The sequence below is a fragment of the Mytilus galloprovincialis genome, chromosome 10, assembly GCF_965363235.1.
Source record: "Mytilus galloprovincialis chromosome 10, xbMytGall1.hap1.1, whole genome shotgun sequence".
In the NCBI taxonomy this organism is placed as follows: domain Eukaryota; kingdom Metazoa; phylum Mollusca; class Bivalvia; order Mytilida; family Mytilidae; genus Mytilus; species Mytilus galloprovincialis.
This window is the reverse complement of record NC_134847.1, coordinates 63,705,447-63,727,389: the sequence shown is the minus strand read 5'-3', so window position 1 is coordinate 63,727,389 and position 21,943 is coordinate 63,705,447. Positions and strand designations below refer to the sequence as shown.

Below are 21,943 nucleotides of genomic sequence, written 5' to 3'. Positions count from 1 at the left end.
ATTTCAGAGGGTTAACATTTACAACTTTAGACTTCAACATTTTGCTTGGTTTTAAGGGGAACAAAATAATCTTGTTTTTTGGACCGCCTTGTTTCCTATTTTTGACATTAAGATTAATTAAAGATTATTCACTCTTATTGCATCCTTTTTGGAAAATCAAAATCTAATTGTAGGATCTGATCTTTTCCTTTGAGGATACAGTTTAGCATGTCAACTGAACGAATCAAAATTTAATAATTAAATTATTAGAATACAAATCAATAACCTAAAGATTTACCACAACCATGCAAAATATGAAGGCATTTATTTTCATACAGTATTCAATACAAATAAAAACCAGGTGCTCCGCAGGGCGCAGCTTTATACGACCGCAGAGGTCGATCCCTGAACAGTTGGGGCAGGTATGGACAAAACATTTAAGCGTGATACAGCTCTGAATTTGGATTGTGATCAAATTTTTGACATTATATGGGTTTTTTTACACAAAAAAAATGTCAAGATTTTACAAATCAATTAAAGATTTCTTCTTCAAACTTATTTAAATCTAAAATTAAATAGTTGACACAGCATAGGTTTCTGACACAGAATGAATGTGGTCTAATGAACTTAAAATTTGTTTTGCCTTTGAGCAATTCATTATGCTGTTGAATATTAATCCTGTCAAAAAAATGTTTGAAGAATTTTTCTTTTTATTTATGAAATCTGAAATGAGAACAAGTATGGACACAACTTTTAAGTTTGATACAGCTATAAATGTGGATTGTGATAAAATAGTTGACACAACATAGGTTTATGTCACATTATGAATTTGGTTTAAGAAATGAAAATTAGAATTTAAAGTTTTTAAATTTAATATTAAACTATTATGGTTCAATATCCAAAATGTAAATAGTCATGTCTGGCAAATGTCCAACATACATTATCTAAAAACATTTTAGATAAGATAAGGAAAAAAAGCTTCATCAGCAACATTTTATATTGGCAAATTTCCAATGAAGTTATTTACATAAAGTTTTTGGCAAATAAAAATAGAAAATGACATCATAGTCATGTCTGGCAAATTTCCAACATATATAATCAACTACTATTCTATACAAAGAAAGATAACTCCAATTGAAATTAATTGCTATTGCACAATATTGTGCAATTAGATATTTCTTGCTATTGTGCAATACTGTGCAATTGAAAATTTCTTGCTATTGCACAATACTTGATATGGAATCCTGATTTGGACCAACTTGAAAACTGGGCCCATAATCAAAAATCAAAGTACATGTTTAGATAAAGCATATCAAATAAGCCCAAGAATTTAATTTTTGTTAAAATCAAACTTAGTTTAATTTTGGACCCTTTGGACCTTAATGTAGACCAATTTGAAAACTGGACCAAAAATTAAGAATCTACATACACAGTTAGATTTGGCATATCAAAGAACCCATTTATTCAATTTTTGATGAAATCAAACAAAGTTTAATTTTGGACCCCCATTTGGACCAACTTGAAAACTAGGCCAATAATTAAAAATCTAAGTACATTTTTAAATTCAGCATATCAAAGAACCCCAAGGATTCAATTTTTGGTTTAATTTTGGACCCTTTGGACCTTAATGTAGACCAATTTGAAAACGGGACCAAAAATTAAGAATCTACATACATAGTTAGATTCGGCATATCAAAGAACCCCAATTATTCAATTTTTGATGAAATCACACAAAGTTCAATTTTGGACCCTTTGGGCCCCTTATTCCTAAACTGTTGGGACCAAAACTCCCAAAATCAAACCCAACCTTCCTTTTATGGTCATAAACCTTGTGTTTAAATTTCATAGATTTCTATTTACTTATACTAAAGTTATGGTGCAAAAACCAAAAATAATGCTTATTTGGGCCCCTTTTTGGCCCCTAATTCATAAACTGTTGTTACCTCAACTCCAAAAATCAATCCCAACCTTCCTTTTGTGGTCATAAACCTTGTGTTTAAATTTCATTGATTTCTATTTACTTATACTAAAGTTATTGTGCGAAAACCAAGAATAATGCTTATTTGGGCCCTTCTTTGGCCCTTAATTCCTAAACTGTTGGAACCAAAACTCCCAAAATCAATCCCAACCGTCCTTTTGTGGTCATAAACCTTGTGTCAAAATTTCATTGATTTCTATTCACTTAAACTAAAGTTATAGTGCGAAAACCAAGAAAATGCTTATTTGGGCCCTTTTTGGCCCCTAATTCCTAAAATGTTGGGACCAAAACTCCCAAAATCAATCCCAACCTTCCTTTTGTGGTCATAAACCTTGTGTTAAAATTTCATTGATTTCTATTCACTTTTACTAAAGTTAGAGTGCGAAAACTAAAAGTATTCGGACGACGACGCAGGACGACGACGCCAACGTGATAGCAATATACGACCAAAAAATTAAAATTTTTGCGGTCGTATAAAAACCATGATACTTTCTCCATTGTTTGTCATGACCTGTTTTTTAAAAAAAACTTACTGAACTTAAAGGTGTAATTTGAAATGAACATAATTGTGTTAAAGCCTCTCCAACTTTCTCCACTGGTAACTGTGTTAATATCACTGCAGTACCTGCAACAGATCATAAGAGAAAACATAATACAAATATTTAGGGAAACATAAAACATGTAATCATACATTATTTTCGAAGAAAAAGTTTTAAATCTTTAATGAATTACAGCTGATTGCATTGAGTTTGTAGGTAAAGGTAATATCTTTGGTTAGCTTGCTTGTTAGCTGAATTGTGAAGTCATTATTAGGTCAGGTATACTAATCCCCTTTCGAAATAGCCTAGTCAAACAGACAGATAGATTGGTTATCTGTCGAACTAGTCTACTCTTAAAGGAGGGTAATTTACCTAACCTAATAATGACATCACAGTTCAGCAAGCAAGCAAGCTAACCAAAGATATAACCTTTGCCTACACTATAATGCAATCAGCTGTAACCTTGTCAAAACATAAGTTCATCATCATACTGTTAATGAATGTAAAACTTGCAAATATGTAAAACATTGGTCTTTCTATATATCAATACATGTGCAACAAATGGTATTAAGAGGTCACAAAAATAAATATCAGTAAAATGGACCAGTGATGATGACACTTAATAAGGTATCTGTGAAAAAAGGCTGGTTTACAATATACCAGACGTGAAGCTGCACTATAACTGATATCTATTAGAGCCATATGAAAAATGACAAATATGTTGCAGAAAGTTGCTGAAGTGGAATGTAAGTCTTTAAAATAAACAACCTAAATCAAGCTGATTCATATAATAAAAAAAAACAATTATTACCCAACAACTTGAGTTTTTACAATTTTACAGTTCCAGTTGAACAATTACGGTAACGGAAATCTTAAAAGTTTTTGCTATAAGTTAAACTATCAGTATCAACTGTTTGTGTTAAAACACTGTCCTGAAATGCATGAAATGATAATTTTAAGCAGTAAAACAAAATAAGTTTATGATTATTATGATTTTGTAATGATGAAAACAACGATAAATATATTTTGTATTAATGATATTGACAACAATATATGTTTTTGTTACATAAATTTAACAAAAATATTTTGCTATGGTCTAAATAAGAATAAATTGTGTTTGTTATAATAATATTAAAATGTTAACGAATGTAATGGTATAATGAAAAACATTTAAAACAGATACTTAATTACAAATAAAACCTGTACTATGCAATATGTATAGCCTATAATAGATTCATTAGAACGATGTAGTGTTAATAGCCTGTGCTATATTTATTACTACACAAACATGACAAATGTTCATACCTTTTAGAAAGCCTATAATAGCTTCATTAGAAAGATGTAGTGTGTCAATAGCCTGTGCTATATTAAGAAGTCCTTGGAAGTGATCCCTCATTTTCCCTTTACAAGTGGTTGATATACTCTGTACTGACGTAGCAGCCGCTGAAGCCAACTTTGGCTCTTGTAAACCAGCCAATAAAAACTGCAGTATTGGATCTGAAATACATTTGGCATATTTTAAGAACAGAGCAATTAAAAATAAAGAAGTATATACATTGTATCTTATCATATATATTAACTGACAGATAAGTCATTATTGTGCAGAGTAAATATTATGAATATAGTCATTTGAATATAAACCCCACTGTGGTACCAAAGGCGGATCCAGATGGGGGCCTTTGGGGGTCCAGGCCAACCCCCCTTTTGTGGGAAAAATTTGGTTGATTATATAGGGAATCACTGAAGCATGACTGCAAAGGGGCCCCCCTTATGAAAAGTTCTGGATCCACTTGGTACAACTGTAGATTTTATATTATTCGTGAGATATCAAATTTTGTAGATGCATGTAAACATGTGAAAATATTTTTAATAAGGCATTTAACTGATAATTTACTGATTATCTAAAGTGGGAAGAAGTATAATGAATCTATCAAAACCAATAGTATGCCCATGAAAGTTATATTACAACTTTAAAAACAAAGTACAACAAATTTTTTTTGCATTATTTATTTATTACCTAAATAGTCTGGATGTTTTTCTATCCATTCACAAAGTTCTCCAAACAATTGTATACTTGTGTATCTAACAGCTATATGAGCAGTAGGTGGTATTGATAGAATAGCCTTCACTACTTCTGGTACTATCTCATTTTCTTCCCTGAAAGTATAAGTGCATATGTCAATGTATGTCACAAATTATAATAATGAATCTTTTTCTTCCCTGAAAATATGAGTTCATATGTTACAAATTACAATAATGAATTATTTTTCTTCTCTTAACATCCAAAATTGGTTATTTAAATAATTGATGTTTGCCTAACATTCAGTGGCAAAAAAGACACAAGTTCAAATGAAAATTAGAAACTATAACACGTATAGCTTTGTAAAAATCAGCTTGTCACATGAGTAGAGAAACTCAAATGCCATATTCAATTGTAAGGCCAAAACTGTCCTGAGGTGCAGCACTCATTTGCCAAATATCAAAAGCCTTTGTCAACTGACAAAGAAATTGCCTGCTGGACACAGAGATGTACAAAAATTTGAGTATTACAACACTCAATCATACCGTTTACCTTTGTTGAAGGTCTGAAATAAATATCTGCCCTTACACAAATTGGCTACAAAAAAACCTTCATTCAGTTATAGAATAGAGACAAATAAATGGTGGATCATAAGATAAGAGTCAAACCCATTAATTAATGATAGATACCAAAATAAAACAGTACAATACAATAATCATAACACTTACGGTAAGATATTTTTAGCCACAGCTGTCATAATGAACAATGTGGCTTCTGTAACATCCCAAGAAGTACTCTCTGTTTGTTGCTTTAAATTTTCATACATCTAAGAAAAAAAACATTGAATACTTAACAATTATTCATCTTCATAACACAACAGGCTAAAAAAATTTTTTTGTTACTGTGAAAGTACTTTAATTCGTGGGTATCAATTTTCGTGGTTTTAACAAAATTTACATGTTCGTGGGTTTTTAAATTCGTGGATTTTAGTTTTCCAAAAAAAAAAAAAAAAATTAAAAAAAAATTAAAGCCTTTAGAAATGAAGGTTACAAATAGTCTGGATTGAGGAAATTGCAAAGTAAACATTGACCCGTATAAATCGTTGTAATAACACTTACTAACCCATGATAAAGTGATCAACAGATTAATGACCATCAAAGGTGTTAATTAGGCCATACACATGTCACCTAAAGAAAACAGTAACATAAACAAGTGCTATAAACGTATTCTTACCAAAATCAAGCTCAGCATGAAACTATTATTTCCCATATGTACGAGAACTATAAGGATATAAAATGAACACTTTATCATACTAGCATACCAATGCCGAAAATTTGACTTTCATCGATCAAAAATATTTTTATGATAATTAAAAAATCAAAAGTTGTACAGTTTAGGTTATTAAAGATTAAATGGGTATAATCCTGCATGCGGTTGTAGTTCTGTGACTGCTATAAAAGTATTCTCAGATTTGGCGTTATTCAATATATTCTCTAAATCATATCAGTAGTAAAACCTACCGATGGGGATCTTTCCATGTCTTGATTTGGACAATGGTTGTTTTATTTCGTTGGACACTTAAATTCGTCGATAAAGTCATCCACGAAAACCACGAAAATTGGTACCCCACGAACAAAAGTACTTTCACAGTATTTGGCAAACCATATAAATTTTCCACAAAAGGTATTTACTCTAAATCTAAATAAGTAATTTGTGTCAACCAACTTATAAAGTATCTGATAATACAATTTTTCCTAAACCCACAAACATTGTTGTCAATGAATAATGCCTTTATCTTTAATACTTCAAAATAACGTTACATCAATACATAGAATAAACATTACCTGTGCAAAACAATTTGATGAACCAACAATAAATATCACATCTTTAATTAATTCTGATACTCTAACTCTAAATTCTCCAAAATCATCAGATTCTCCAGGAATCCCATCCTGCAAATAAAATAAAAATGTTCTGGTAAATATATTGTACTACTCACTAGTTGTAAACAACAACCACTGAAAAAATATTTTTAAATATTTTTATACTTTTACTGCTACAATTATTCACAATTATTAAAAGATTGTTTTGTCCATGTAAGAAAAATTCTCACTTGAATGAAATACATGTACAGTGACTTACAGTTGCTAACATCTACCTCATTTGGTTTTTAGTTGATAGTTGTCTAAATTGCAATAATTACCCACCTTCAATATTTCTTAATCCTTTTTTTCAAAGATTATTTTTCAAAATTTTATTTACTTCTAGTAGTTAAAATAAGATCTAGTGAATCCATTGTGTATATACAATACTGAACTTTTCTAGTGTGGTTACAAGAAAAATTATAAAGAATGCACATGGTTTGAATACAATACTACTCAAATCACACTTTTTAGTTGATAATTTTCATTAAGGTTTAAGTCAAATTCAGTTTAATCTTTCAGCGGTTTTGTCCAGTGTAAATGAGGTTCTAATAGGGTGAACAAGTAAGATAAAATTCATAACTCATTCTTCATTAAACATTGTTAATATTAACATCATTTAAATATAATACTGTTTTTTTCTTTTTTCCTTTATTAATCTAAGACTCACATGGTCTTGATCCATCTGACAGTGCCGACACATAGCAACTATAAGCCTTTGTATGTAGGGTTTAAATGTTTCTATAGCAGGATCCTCATGCCGTTGATACAATTCTTCAGATAGTCTGTACCATACATTAAATGTTATTTCTGCTACCTAGAAAATTTAACTGGATATTAAGAATTGATGCAAATGTTTATAATACAAACCATATAAGAACAAAATACCCCTGTACCTATTCCTATATGCTTCATTAGCTTATCAACTACACACTGTACCATCAAAGTTTACATGCCTGACTATTCAAATAGTTCATGAGTAATGTATAGCAAATTGATTTAGAAATCATGTAAAATTGAAACCGTTCAGTCTTACTGCAATTGGCTTTTCAAGGCTAGAACAGACAAGGTATCCATTTCAAAGAAAATCTTTGTATACCTAAATTCCTGAAAATTGCTGATTTAAAAGTTGTGAAGAATTGCTATTAGCTTTAACAAAGTATTCTATTGTTATCTAATTCTTAAAAATTAGAAATAAATCCTGGGTACAGAAGAACAAATTTTCTAAATCAACTTCAATGAACTTTAAACCCTCTATTTTGACTTACCTCATATAAATGATGACCAACACATGTAAGTAATAAATCTAAAATTCCTAAATCTCCAGTAAAGCCCTGAAAAAGAAACAAAACAAAAATTTATATACAGACTACAAAACTACAATTGGCCTTCTATTTACTTTCTATTCATGTCAACATCATTTTTAACCACTCATAAGGCTATCTGCATTGATTTTGTTGGAAGTGTTTGTTTATCAAAAGTTTACTCTGTTAACAATTTTAAGGGCATACTTGTTTTGCTACATTTTGTCATTTTTGTATTTCTATAGCAAATTTACCAACCACAAATGAGTTATCAAAAGTACACTTAGTAAGAAAAACTTTAGATTTTTATATACATTTTATTTAAGGCCATGTAATTCCAGAATTAAAGACAATAAAAACGCCCATATTCAGGCTTGTATAGTTGGTACTGGTACATAATCAGCACCCCCTTCTCCCCACAAAATTTCAGGTAAAAAAACTGTTTGTAACTGTAAGAAAAGTTCTAATGAAACTCTGGTAATTTCAAATCGTTTGCAGTATTTTCTTGGAAAAATTAAACAAAAGCTGAAACAGCTTGTAAATGATTCTAGAACAATTCATGATTGTTAAAAAAAGTTTGAATCACTTAAAAAACAATTAGGGAACTTGTGTATGTTTAAACAGGAAGTTTGAAAGCATGTATAAAAGAAGAAAAAAAATGGTGAAATCTGTACATAATAGATATCACTATAATACGACTTTGAAAGAAAACCAGTTCCATCTTTACGTAAACCAGTCTTTAATATATCTATCACATTAATGATTGAAGGGTCTCAAGCTAAAAATATGAGGCAGGCATTACCTGTGAATGGGGACGAAGTCTGTATGCATTATTTTTTTTGTAACTTAAATATTTGTTAAAAAAAAAAAAACGGAAATACCGTATCGTTTCCGATTTTGGTTCTGTTATTAGGGATTTTACTTGTGACGTTATTTAAGTAATGACGTCATGTTCAATGTAAACAAAGAAACGCAATGCATCAGGTAACGTCAATTCATATCAAAGACAAAGAATTATTAAAAATGAAATATTGGTATTGTGTTCCTTGAGTTCCTATATTTTACTAAGACTACTCAAAGTCTCACGACAACGAGACCGGAAAAAGGAGATTTCTGCGTTCTGCGCAAATGCAGGAATTAAAAAAAGCAACATAAAAAGTTTGAACAATTTTTGGTTCATTAGTACAATGAAAATTTCGGGAAAATTTCCTGATTTTGTTTTGTTTTGATTTTTCTACTGTTATAGGGGACTTCATCCCCATATAAACCATATTAGTCAGTATGAAACACCAAAACGAAACGAACAATAACCGATTACGTTTTGAAGTTCACAAATTGTAAGCTGGTTAACAGTTGTCTTTTATACTATGTTTGTATCGTTTCAGAAACGAGAAATTTGTAATGAAGGGTTTAGTTTTTGAATTAATCAGTATTAATTTGATAATGAATAGAAGTAACTTATTAATTTGGATGAGTTAAAATTATTTGTTTGAAAAATTAGTGCACTCTACAATAATAATAACAAGGATGGCGGAACGTAAAAAAAAACCTCTCCCGCAAAATTGAACTTTTTCTCTTATTTCTTGCTTATTGTACTCTATAGTCCACACCCCGTCTGGAAGGTCCAATTTTGGAAGTTGAAACCGCAGACTATACAAGCCTTTTAATGGAAATACTGAAATTGAAATTTACCTGATTAGGTGTGTTAACTATTTGTTCTAAAAATGACTCGGCAAGTTCTGTAAATATTCTGCAATAATTTATTGATCTGAAAATACAAAATATAACAATAGTGAAATTCTGAAAGACAACATTTTTGGAATGAGAAAGAAAGCAAATAAACATCATTCTACGAAATGATTTTCTATGAAGTGTAAGCTTCTTCAAAAATTGACCATGCTAACCAACATTACACTGTGATGTGTAAATACTCCCTATACAACAACATATTTGATTTAGGATCATCTTCTCAAATAAGGGATGATAGCAGAGGAAATATGTTACTTCATTCATGTTTATAGGTCAAAATTATGTGTAATCTTTATTAGTTTATAAATTATACCCAGCACAACCCCTCTGTATTCATAATTTACATATTTACAATTATACATACTTATCTGTATCATCCAGTGCTACAGACATGTGGTAGGCATCTGGTAAAGTCTTTACTCCATTGTATAAGGCCTCAGCTAAACGCAGATGTGACTTTAAATCCTGTTAATAGAATGTTATGGATTATATCCAAGTTTAACTGTTCAGAAATTCTAAACAGAAAATTGTAGAAATGATGGAAGTTCTTTTAAGCGCCACATTTAAGCTATTTCTGACAATTAGTTTTTATAGGTGGAGGAAGTTCTAGTGCCTGGAGAAAACCATGACCTTTGAAAGGAAAACTGACAATGCTAGTAAATTAAGATTGGAGCTGAGTATACCAGCGTGAGAGGGGTTTAAACTCACAATATCAGTGTTGACTGGCTAGTGTCATGATAACAGTAGTAGAACTACTAGTTCTCAGACCACTTGGCCACCATGGCCTCTAGGCATATGGGAGAAACAGTCCTTACAAATGATTTCCAAGTATCACTACAAGTTTCATAAAAACAATATGCATATTTCATATCAGTACTGAAATACTGAGCTACTTTGAATTTGACATGAATCTATAGAAAATCATAATAATATATATAATATTTTTGTCAGTATCCTACCTCTACACTGTATAAAGCTGAACATATGCAATCTGTTGCTGCTTCATGTAAACTAGCAGGACATTCTGCTATTACCTGTAAAATATAATATGACTTCAATACTGTAAATCAACCTACTTTCACAGGTATAAGATAAAAAAATAACTTGAATATAAATTGTCATGAATATGTAAAACTCTGATTTTCACATATTTATCTACATCAAGTAATCGCAGCTAAATAGGCTAGAAAAAGCTAAAGGGGTACTAAAAATATCTGTGAAAATAGGTTAGTTTACAGTATTTAAAACTAAATATTTCTTGAAACAACTTTATATTTATAGTAATAGCAAGTCTCAGTATAAACTTACAAAAGATTAAATAAAATGTTTAAAATATGTTATGTAATCTAAATTACTGATTTGTAATTTTGTCATTTTTGGCAATAATTGAAGACAGTAGATCTACAAGAGGATAAATCTACTACCAGTACACTATGTTATGAATGTGTTTGTAGATAGATGTTTTTGTGTTCTGTAAAATTGTTCCTTTTAAAATTGTTACACGATGATGACTGCTGTACCCATATTTTGACTATATTATTTATTATCTCTGTTTAGTTCACGCATCATTGTAAATATAACAGATTTGATGAGACTGTCAACAAAGGCAGAGGTTAAGCGATATAAAACCAGGTTTAATCCACCATTTTCTACATTTGAAAATGTCTGTACCAAGTCAGGAATATGACTGTTCTTGTCCATTCGTTTTTGATGTGTTTTGTCATTTGATTTTGCCATGTGATTATGGACTTTCCCATTGGATTTTCCTCTGAGTTCAGTATTTTTGTGATTTAACTTTTTTATAACATACCAAAGCCTGGAAAGGAGCTGTGACTAGTTTACTTCCAATAATCAGTTCTTCTGAGAGTGCCCCTAAACTAAACCAACTTCCTAGACACCTAAATATCTTCATCTGTCCTTTTGTATCACCAACACAGCTTTCACCACAAGCATCCTAAAATAAATACATAACCTGCAACTGTTCAGTAATTGCAAAATAATACCAAGTATTTATTACTTGAAATATAAAACTATGTGATTTTCCTTTTTTTTTATTAGTTGAAGAAGATTTATAGATAAGATATGCAACTAACTAAAAATAACTGTAGAAGACTAGATTTATTGTTGATGTTAATAAAATACAACTTACCAATAACTGTAGAATTACTGGTGAGGACTTTCTAAATTCTTCTGTTACTTCGGTTCTCCTATTAGCACCTAATCTCAATGATCTACTATTAACCTGTCAAAAAAAACATGTCACTTACTAAAGACAAAATATTTGTATTTCTTGCAATGTAATATTTAAAATGCTTCTTTATATCTGGCACTATACATAATAAAATATGACTGGATTGTAAGAATATCATGTTAAACCATCCAAATTTTGTAAAAAACATAAAAAATATGCATCTTCAGGACCAACAAACTTAACCCTTAGACTGCTACGCGCGACTATTGTCGTTCCGATAAAGCAGTCCACTACTGCTTCGCGCGACTATAGTCGTTTTCCGTAACTCGTTTGTTTACACAGTTACCATGGAATGGGCGGAGTCAATATTCATGAGATTGCGGCAGTATCGACTTGTATGGATTCTGATTGGTTAAAAATCTGCGTTCTTTCAAGTGTCTCTTGACTTTAAATCAGGTATAAGCGATAAAACCGAAAGTGAAAATTTTTGATGAAAAAAGTGACAAAATGGCGGATATTATTTGGAGAAATGGCCAACACGTTCAAAAGTATTTCAATGATAATGATTTAACAGCGGCGGCCGATTAAAAGGATTTGGATGAGAACAGAAGATATAATACATGGAAATAGAAACATTCTATCAAAACTGCGAACAGAAGACTTTTAAAGCGAGAACCACAGGGATTCCCAGACCTTGTTCAAAATGGATGACATGAAACAGGATTTACGATGTTTATCATTTCGCCTTTCAAATGTGGATCAATATTGACTGACATCCACAGATCTGAACTTTAAGTTTGTCGAGATTATTTATTGATGAAAACTATAACAATGAACTTGTCGTATAAATATATTTGTACATGGAAGAAAAACTCGGCGCAGTGAAAGTCGGAGGAAAATACCGGAAAATATTTGAATAAAAAAGGCTGTTGGTCCGAGAAGAAACTTTTTTTCTGATAATCACAATGGAACTAGTTCTTAAAAGAGATTTTTAACTATATTGGTTCAATTCTGAAGTCATGGATACTTTTACATTGATGGATTCGTTAATAAAACATGAAAAAAATAAGTTTACCTTTATTTGCACCTGTACAGGTAAAAAATGACCAGAGACTCACACAAAAATAAAATAAATAAAAAATACAGAATCTAACAATACTTTTTTATATAACTTTTATTGATGAATATTCAATATTTAAAAAGATACAGTAATTGTAAGTTAACATGTTTATTTCATCAGTGATTAAAATTTTATTTAGCAATACACAAAAGTACAATAGAAATTAATGCAGCAGTCTAAGGGTTAAAACAGGCTTCAGGCCAAACAATGACCTAACAATTAGGTTTTTACTTCTACATCATTTGGTCTTAATTTATATAAGTATATTAACTTACTTCTTCTGGTAATACTGTCAGCACCTCTAATAAGAATGGTAAATTCTGTGGATTGCTTCCATATCTATAAGGAAAAGAGAAATAACTCTGTTATGAATATAATGAATTTATAATTCATCACATTTAAAGTAAAACAAAATCCAAACTGCAGTTTTATATTGAAAGAAATGTGAATAATGTTTTTTTGCAATCCAGGATAAAAGGGTTACAAATAAGAGTCATCTGTCGTAGTCTGATGTTAAAAGATGTTAAAATGTTTGTGTACGATGATGATGGAGTACATGTGATGGCAATACCTCTCATTGATTGATTCTTTTAAAAGTGTGTAGCATAAAATAAATTGGGAATGTGTTCATGGGACATAGATGATGCCTCCACTTGCACAAAGCCATATAATGTTAAAAAAGGGGCATAACTCAATCACTGTAACAGTGATGCTACACAAATTTGTACATGATCTGAGTTTTGTGGTAATAAGCATTCTGTATACGTTTCATATTATATAGTTAAGGCAAACTTAAGTTAGACATATGTTAGGGAACAAAATTGATCAAGCAATTTTTCCAATATAAAGGGCACAACTCTAGAAGGGCAACTAAGATTAAAACTTGATCTGTGTTTTGTGGTAATTAGCATTGTGCATAGTTTCATAGTACATGTTGTATTTGGTTCGGAAAACAGAACGGAAACAAAAATTAAAGGGGCATAACTCTACAACGGTAAAAGTGAAGTAATGAAAATTCAAACTTGGTCTGTGTTTTAAGGTATTAAGCATTGTGTATAAGTTTAATAACATTTGGTTGAGGCAGACTAAAGTTAGAGAATGGAAACCATTATTTGAATGTACGGACAGGGTAATCTTGATCCCCCCTCTGCTACGTTGGGGGCAAAAAACTTTCAATATTTGTTCAAAGTGCATAATTCAAACATCAATCAACACATGTAATTAAACTGCCAGAGATTTGAGGTCTGTCAAAATTATACATTACGAAGAACTGTATAATGGCTATAACATAAGACAAAACATAATGATTAAAAAAAAAATTAAGTCACAACAGTTATGTGTAAAACAATATGAGTTTTCAACTTGTTTTACATAAAAGAAGACCTAATAACAACCTCTGAACAAGATCCATGATGGGGTCCTTCCAGCCTGCCATCTGTAATGCAAGGTCTGCCAAAGCTAAACTTAACTGAAATAAATAATATCATTTCATTTTGGAACAATCATGATATGACCATTGCAATTTAATAAGAAAAGTATTACCAAATAACTCTGAGCTGTTCCAGAAATAAATGAATGAGAGGGGTTTGAAGGTACTTTTTTACACAATCATGCAAAAATTATAAACATTATTTCTAATATTTATTCACGTTATCTTTCTATAATAGTCACCTATAATAGTTTTAAATAGAAGTCAGTTCCAATTAAGTGCTTACTTTTTTCTATTTCTAATGATAAAACACAATAGTGTCATAGACAGAATAAATTCAATGTTTGTATGCTTGTCTTTGACTGGACACAAATACATTTTACAATTATTTCTGACATAAATGTGTATTTAACACTACACAAACCTGTGTAACAATGGCTGGGGGTGATTCTGCATTTAATTTCCCTCCATGATCCAACAAAGAATCTCTTAATGACTGAAACAAAGAAGAAATAAGAAATTTGAAAACAAATTTTTAATTTTATTGTACAGGTGTTACTATTATTTATCAAACCTGTTTATATTTCATAATGAATTTCACCAAAAAAAAGTGATATTTCTCTGATCAAGGCCTATCACTGATACTGCTGCTTTGCATTGCTGACAGGTTTATCATCTGTTAATTGTTTTGGTCAAGATTTTGACAAATTCATTTTTATGACGTAAGGGTTGATGTTCACGAAGGACTAAAATAGACCCTAGGATTTTTTTTTTTTTTATCAGACCAATATACTACACATTTCACAAAGAAATAATCAGAAATACTAGTTATAATACTATAAAGACACAAATCCATTCTTTTGACACCTTCCTTTAAACTTTACAAAGCTTTGACCCCTTAGATAAACATTATTTGTATTGTAACATAATTTTTTTCACTGTTTTAATTGTTTTTGGCAAAATTAACCTTTGCTGCCATCCACAATCCATTTTTTTTTTAAATTGATGAATTCTATATCAAAATTGGCCATACAGTGCCATAAGTGAACCTTGTCCTTAAATAATATTTTGTCAATCTCAGAAGTTTGTTAACAAAAAAAGCTTTCTCATAAAAACTAAGTCATGCATTCAAGTAGTAACAAATAATAATTACTGCAGTGAGTGCTGTTACTGTAAATTTTGTAAATTAGTTTTGATGTGAACTTACCTGGTGAGAATTTACAGGTAATTCATGGAAGGCATACTGTATCTGAAATATCAACATATAATGATTAATCTCTTACTTTTACTGTGGATTCATTTAATTTTGTGTACCCATGAAACCCGTAAACATTGGTATCTAAAGAGTAATAATGAATCCACCATATATTGAATAGTAATTTACAATCACACAGCATTTAAAAATATCATTGGCTGTTTATTGTCCGATTAAAGCTTAAAATGATTCTTTTTATAGTCTGAGTAAATCAGTTTCTATGACCTGTTATTATAAAAAAAAATAATAAGGTGATGTGATATGATGGCCAATGAGACAACTCTTCACCTGTCATATGACTGTTAAAACGAACACCATTGAATTTTAATTTCTTGATTTTTTTTAATTTCACCTACATGTAAGTACATCCTTAAACATCACTACTCAATAGCACCATTTAATTTGGTTTTTAGCATCTTTCCATTAAACAATATTTAAAATATGCAGCAAGAAGATAACTATAAAAGGAAAATGTCATTAATGTTATCAACTTTAATCTCTTTATTATGTTTATAACTTTCTTAAAGTTGCATGCAATTAGAAGTCTATATTTAAATTGTGCTGTTCCATAATGAATTTATATTATATTGCTCAGTAATTTTATGGACTAACAATAGATACAACTTAAAAGTTAGAATCTAAAACTTTAAAGACCCGGTTTGAAATAGGTATTTTTCTATATACTCAGGGATCTCCATGGATGAAAATTGAACCATGGAGGAGCTTTCACCATTACAAACCGTGTCTACGCTGTACAGTGTAGCGCGATCGGAAGTATTTTATCCCTCTATACAAGGAATGGTGAACATGCTAATTCATTGCTTATTTAAATTATATTTATTTGGATTTTCATTATAGAATTAGAAGTATCAATATGTTCATTTATTTTTCGTTTTTAACCATTCAAATGCCAAGTCTTCATGGTCCCCCCTTAGTCGAGAATGACCAAAAGCTGTCATGAAGGTCCCCATGTAGATTTCTTGTATTTTTGGTAATTGTTATGGGGGTTAAAAATCATATGATGTGGAGCTTATTTTTCATGGACACTGTCAAATTCAGAACCCATTACCGGTATGGCTGATTCGCAGCAACAACAAAACGATTCGTACGGGTTATGTAAAAGGTTAAAGAGATTTGTAAAGCAAATGAAAAGGTTTTTAATGACTTTATCTGACAAATTGATGCTGTGCAACATGCATCTTTCGAGTCTGAATAGAAACCGGAAACGCGGATGTATCAATTTGATTGTAATATTACTATACGAAATGAATTCCAAATTACGATACGATATTTCTTTACAGGAAATATTTTTTAAACTTTTAAAGTAATTCTAAATTATCGTTACAGCAGTACTCGAGTTGTTTGCGATGAAATAATATTTACTGTTTTGCGTCTTATTTTGTACTTCTTAAAAAAGGGGGATGCTGATTGCGTAAGTCAAAATAAAGCATGTGTTCGACTTGTTAAACTGTTTTCTTTGTAACTGGATTATTAATTTATTTATTTAATCTAAATTATCATAATCATTTGCTGAAACTTAGTTGATTAATTCGACAAATGGATCGTCTATCCTCAGATAGTATTCTCCTGTCTGGTTTGTTGATCTACCTGTACAAGCTCAGGTACAAGTGATTAGCGATCTTAATCCAGATATCCCTCAGGCCTTAGAACTGTGTTGGATTATAACATAAAAAGCCTAAGGGTTATGCAATTACTTGCATTTGATTATAATTGATAAAAAAAATGGCGTCGGGCTACAAAAAATGATGAAGTTTTGAACGATGGCGGAAGACAATTTAACGATGGCGCAAGACAATTTAACGATGGGGCGAGTCATTTGACGATGACGCAAGACATTTGAACGATGGCTGGGCGCCATCGTTAAACAGGCCATGGAGATCCCTGTATACTGTAAATAAACTTATTTTTCACTAATACATAATTTCACGTTTAGTCCTTTCTAGTCAACTTCGCTGCGATTTAAATTTGAGATTTACTAATTTACTTTATATAGTTAAATAAGGAAAGATAAGTCATACAAATTTGCGACAATTTAAATTCAGGTAAATATTCTATTTGCGAATTGGTTTACCGTATGACTTGTTTTCCAATTTAATGTACTTTAATTTCATACACGGTTGAGCTATGGACTTGTGGATTCAAAAGTTACCGGTAATCTTAGAAACTGGTTCATAATGAGTATAATAAAATTATATATGTTTGAAGATTCACACGAAATGTTACCTTTGTTCTCATCGTCTGTGCAGCAAAATAACAGGATTCCAGTCCTTGATGTTCTCGTAACAACTGGTCAGACACATGCCATGCATACATCTAAAACACACAAATTGATACTCAAAAATAATCATTTATTTATGTAATTGCTATTTTAAGAACATAAATTTCATCTTTCAAGTTTGGTAAATGACTTGTCAGCATGTGTTCAGTTTTTTTTTTATTTTTCTTTTAAAATTGTTGCATTTAAAGAAAGTATTTGATCCTTTTAGTATTTTGCCATAATGCAGGTGTCAAAACACTAGACAAAGTCAGTGACTATGTCACCCTTAGATTTCAAACTTCACTCTAGAGAAGCTCCAGGGGGGGAAGTTTATTGATTACTAGAACACACCCGTGATATCGCGGGTCCGTGACTGGATTAAAGTATATAACTATGCGCAAGCCTTATTTTAGTATTAGTATTGTGATCTGATAAAGTCATGCCGATTATAAGATACATAGTTTTCTCTGCTTTCAAATCTTTCTGTTTAAACCCGTCGAACTGGAACTTATCAGTTATTGGTAATATTAATTATTTGGAAAACAAAAGGTCCTGGAATGGAGTATTTTTTAATCAACAGCATTGTCCTATATTAGTTATAAATAAAGTTGAATTCTTTGATTCGCTGTTTTACGTCATGCCCGCTAACGAATTGAAAACTGTACCTATACGCCTTATTTTTAGTCCAGATTTTTAGTATTGGTATTGTTATCTTAGAAAGTCTTACCGATTAAAATACTACAATAGGTAACAATTTGACAATTTAGTAGTGTCAACCCTGTGATTATGACCCGTGTATATAGCATATACATCCTGAATACACCGTTCGGTGGTGCGCCTGTCAGATGAGGAATGTACAGATAAGGTAATAGGTAACAGGTGAATATACTATTGGTATCGGTATCGGACTCCACCCGGAACTTCTTAATTATTGGCAATATTAATTACGTGGAAAACAAAAGGGCCTGGAGTGGTGTAATTTTTAATCTACACCTTTGTACTATATTAGTTATATATAAAGTTGAATTCTTTGATTTGTCGTTTTTACGTGATGACGGCTGACAAATTGGACCTCGTAATTTTAGTATTATAGATGTCATTCTTGGATTCCCAACTTCACTCTAAAGAAGCTCCAGCGAGAAGTTTATTCATTATGTCACCCTTGGATTCCTAACTTCACACTAGAGAAGCTCCAGGAAGAAGTTTATTGATTATGTCACCCTTGGATTCACAACTTCACACTAGAGAAGCTCTAGGGAGAATTTTATTCATTATGTCACCTTTGTATTCCCAACTTCACACTAGAGAAGTTCCAGGGGGGAGTTTATTGATTATGTCACTCGTGGATTCCCAACTTCACTCTAAAGAAGCTCCAGCGAGAAGTTTATTCATTATGTCACCCTTGGATTCCTAACTTCACATTAGAGAAGCTCCAGGGAGAAGTTTATTGATTACATGTATGTCACCCTTGGATTCACAACTTCACACTAGAGAAACTCCAGGAAGAAGTTTTTTGATTATGTCACCCTTGGATTCCTAACTTCACACTAGAGAAGCTCCAGGGAGAAGTTTATTGATTATGTCACCCTTGGATTCGGAACTTCACACTAGAGAAGCTCCAGGGAGATGTTTATTGATTATGTCACCCTTTGATTCCCAACTTCACACAAGAGAAGCTCCAGGGAGAAGTTTATTCATTATGTCACCCTTGGATTCCCAACTTCACTCTAGAGAAGCTCCAGGGAGAAGTTTATTCATTATGTCACCCTTGGATTCGGAACTTCACACTAGAGAAGCTCGAGGGAGATGTTTATTGATTATGTCACCCTTGGATTCCCAACTTCACACAAGAGAAGCTTCTTGGAAAAGTTTATTGATTATGTCAACCTTGAATTCCAAACTTCACACTAGAGAAGCTCCAGGGGGAAGTTTATTCATTATATCATTCTTGAATATCCAACTTCACTCTAAAAAAGCTCCAAGGAGAAGTTTATTGATTATTTCACCCTTGGATTCCCAACTCAATGCAACTTCACACTAGAGAAGATCCAGGGAGAAGTTTATTGATTATAACACCATTTGATTTAGATTCTTAACTTCACTCTAGAGAAGCTCCAGGGTGAAGTTATGGATTATGTCACCCTTGGATTCCCAACTTCACACTAGAGAAGCTCCATAGAGAAGTTTATTCATTATGTCACCCTTGGATTCCCAACTTCACTCTAGAAAAGCTCCAGGGAGAAGTTCATTGATTAATCACACTAGGATTCCCAACTCCACTCAAGAGAATTAAGTTCTAGCCATGCCAGATAGGGAGAAGTTAATTTGTAAAGTCACCCTAGGACACCCCACAGGCCCTCTGATGTCAGTTGGCATATATTCCCATACCTGTCAACTGACCCGTATTCTGCGGGTGTGACCCGAGATTTTCACAATTCTGAGGGATCACCCGGGACACCCGTCGGGTCATTGAATAACCTGGGAATTCCGAAATTGACCCGTTTTCACCCGTATTTCTTAGCCTTGAGATTGATTTCATAAGTAATATTCCTTTGAAATGCCGGCAAATTCGTAATTGTTCCGGATCCATGAACAGGAAGTTCATCTAGCTGTGTAAACTGTCAAATTAAGTGACCCACTAAGTGCATGGCTTCACTTAACAGCCTTGGTGTCAAACACACTGTAAATTAACACCAATTACCTTTGCTTTAGGTCGTTAATAAATTGCAACGTTGTTATACAAACATATTTCTACTAGAGTTACTTCCCCTTATTTGTCACCATTCAAAATTATTCCTTAATATTTCCGTTTTTGGGGGGAAAAGATTAAATCTTCAAAAAAATTAAATTCAAATACCTATTGAAATAGAACTCATTATTTTTATACCTTTATACAATTTTTGAAAAAAAAAGTTGAAAATTATTTTGTACATCTATACTTCCTTTAACTGTTGAGGGTAAAATAAAGAACACAAGACTGTATTACACAAATTTATAAAAATCTTTAAAAGTGCAATGAAATAATAATTGATAAGATTTAAAATTACTTAACCAAGTGAACATGCATTGATGTTTTGGTAACTTTGATTTAAATTATAAGAAAAAATTACCATAAATACCGAAATTCAGCTAGAAAAAGTTCGTACGCGTTATGACCTGAGATTTGATTCTGCAATGCAGGTCATGACCTGCATTTTCATCGTCACAGGTTGACAGGTATGTATTCCCCAACCATAATAGGTTTTGGGGAGTCTGCTGATGCAGTATTACTAGGTAGACTATACAGTGTTGAATTTGATTCTTTCATTGAAAGTAGTAAGTAGGGGAGCAATCTATAAGAAAGCTGCATCACAGATAGAGGTAGCCTGAGATTACTCTGACGTCCAACAGCTGTTTTGCAGGACAAGCTGGGGCCGCGGGACCTCAGATTTATATAATTCCAAGGCCGTTAGTTGGCACCAGAAGCGATGAAGCAGTGCATCTATTAATTTGGACGGGCAAATATCCACTTTTTGATATGGGACGAGCTCTGACGTCCCACAGCCCCAGCTTGTCTGGCAAAACCGTTGTTGGACGTCAGAGTTATCTTGGACTAAGATAGAGGGTAAAGAAGAGCTGACCAAGCACGTCTGCTCAGTTACAAGTATGCATATGACTCAAGACATCACTAATGAAATGACCGTCGATAGGTGTCTCTTTCTCTGAATAAAAGCCAGAATTTGTATCATCAACGTATACATACAGATAGTGAGATACAGAATGAGGTATGATAATCTTTTATAAATTATGTATATTTTTCGTTTCTGTGAAAAGCAAAGTGGTTGAATGATTTGAAATATAGCTATAACCTAATTGGCAGATATCATTAGACAGGCATCTTATATTGTATCGTACTATTGGGATTTATTACAAGTTTTAACAGAAGTCATCTGCTGGAAGGCAGCAGTCGGGTCAGTTTGCTTACCGAACGTTGCAGTTCTCCGAGCCAAACTGATGCTCTTTCCTTTCCATTTACGTCTGGATTTTGATAAAGGGCTTGGAGAGCTTGATAAACCGTCTCTAAAGACGGTTCACTGTTCATTGCTGTATATTTCAGGAATTGTCAATTGAAATTTCAGCAAGAGCACTGACCGGAAGTAAGTTATTCACCAAGTCATTCCCGCACTTTTGATAAAAATA

At 31.9% G+C, this 21,943-nt stretch overlaps 1 protein-coding gene across 1 annotated transcript in view; it reads right to left on the bottom strand.

The window, feature by feature from the left end:
* Window positions 1–21,909, bottom strand: part of LOC143048099 (transportin-3-like) — a 33,828-nt gene extending 11,919 nt beyond the window's left edge. The window contains exons 1-18 of the mRNA XM_076221549.1: window positions 21,729–21,909; window positions 17,731–17,820; window positions 15,439–15,480; window positions 14,656–14,727; window positions 14,197–14,270; window positions 13,078–13,141; window positions 11,641–11,733; window positions 11,302–11,445; window positions 10,451–10,525; window positions 9,856–9,956; window positions 9,435–9,510; window positions 7,707–7,772; window positions 7,109–7,255; window positions 6,361–6,468; window positions 5,245–5,342; window positions 4,514–4,653; window positions 3,802–3,993; window positions 2,491–2,582 (exon numbers count right to left, since the gene is read on the bottom strand). Coding sequence (XP_076077664.1) covers window positions 2,491–2,582; window positions 3,802–3,993; window positions 4,514–4,653; window positions 5,245–5,342; window positions 6,361–6,468; window positions 7,109–7,255; window positions 7,707–7,772; window positions 9,435–9,510; window positions 9,856–9,956; window positions 10,451–10,525; window positions 11,302–11,445; window positions 11,641–11,733; window positions 13,078–13,141; window positions 14,197–14,270; window positions 14,656–14,727; window positions 15,439–15,480; window positions 17,731–17,820; window positions 21,729–21,845 — 1,791 coding nt within the window. The 5' untranslated portion in view covers window positions 21,846–21,909. The remainder of the gene's footprint in view (window positions 1–2,490; window positions 2,583–3,801; window positions 3,994–4,513; window positions 4,654–5,244; window positions 5,343–6,360; window positions 6,469–7,108; window positions 7,256–7,706; window positions 7,773–9,434; window positions 9,511–9,855; window positions 9,957–10,450; window positions 10,526–11,301; window positions 11,446–11,640; window positions 11,734–13,077; window positions 13,142–14,196; window positions 14,271–14,655; window positions 14,728–15,438; window positions 15,481–17,730; window positions 17,821–21,728) is intronic.
* Between the last annotated feature and the right edge of the window lie 34 nt (window positions 21,910–21,943).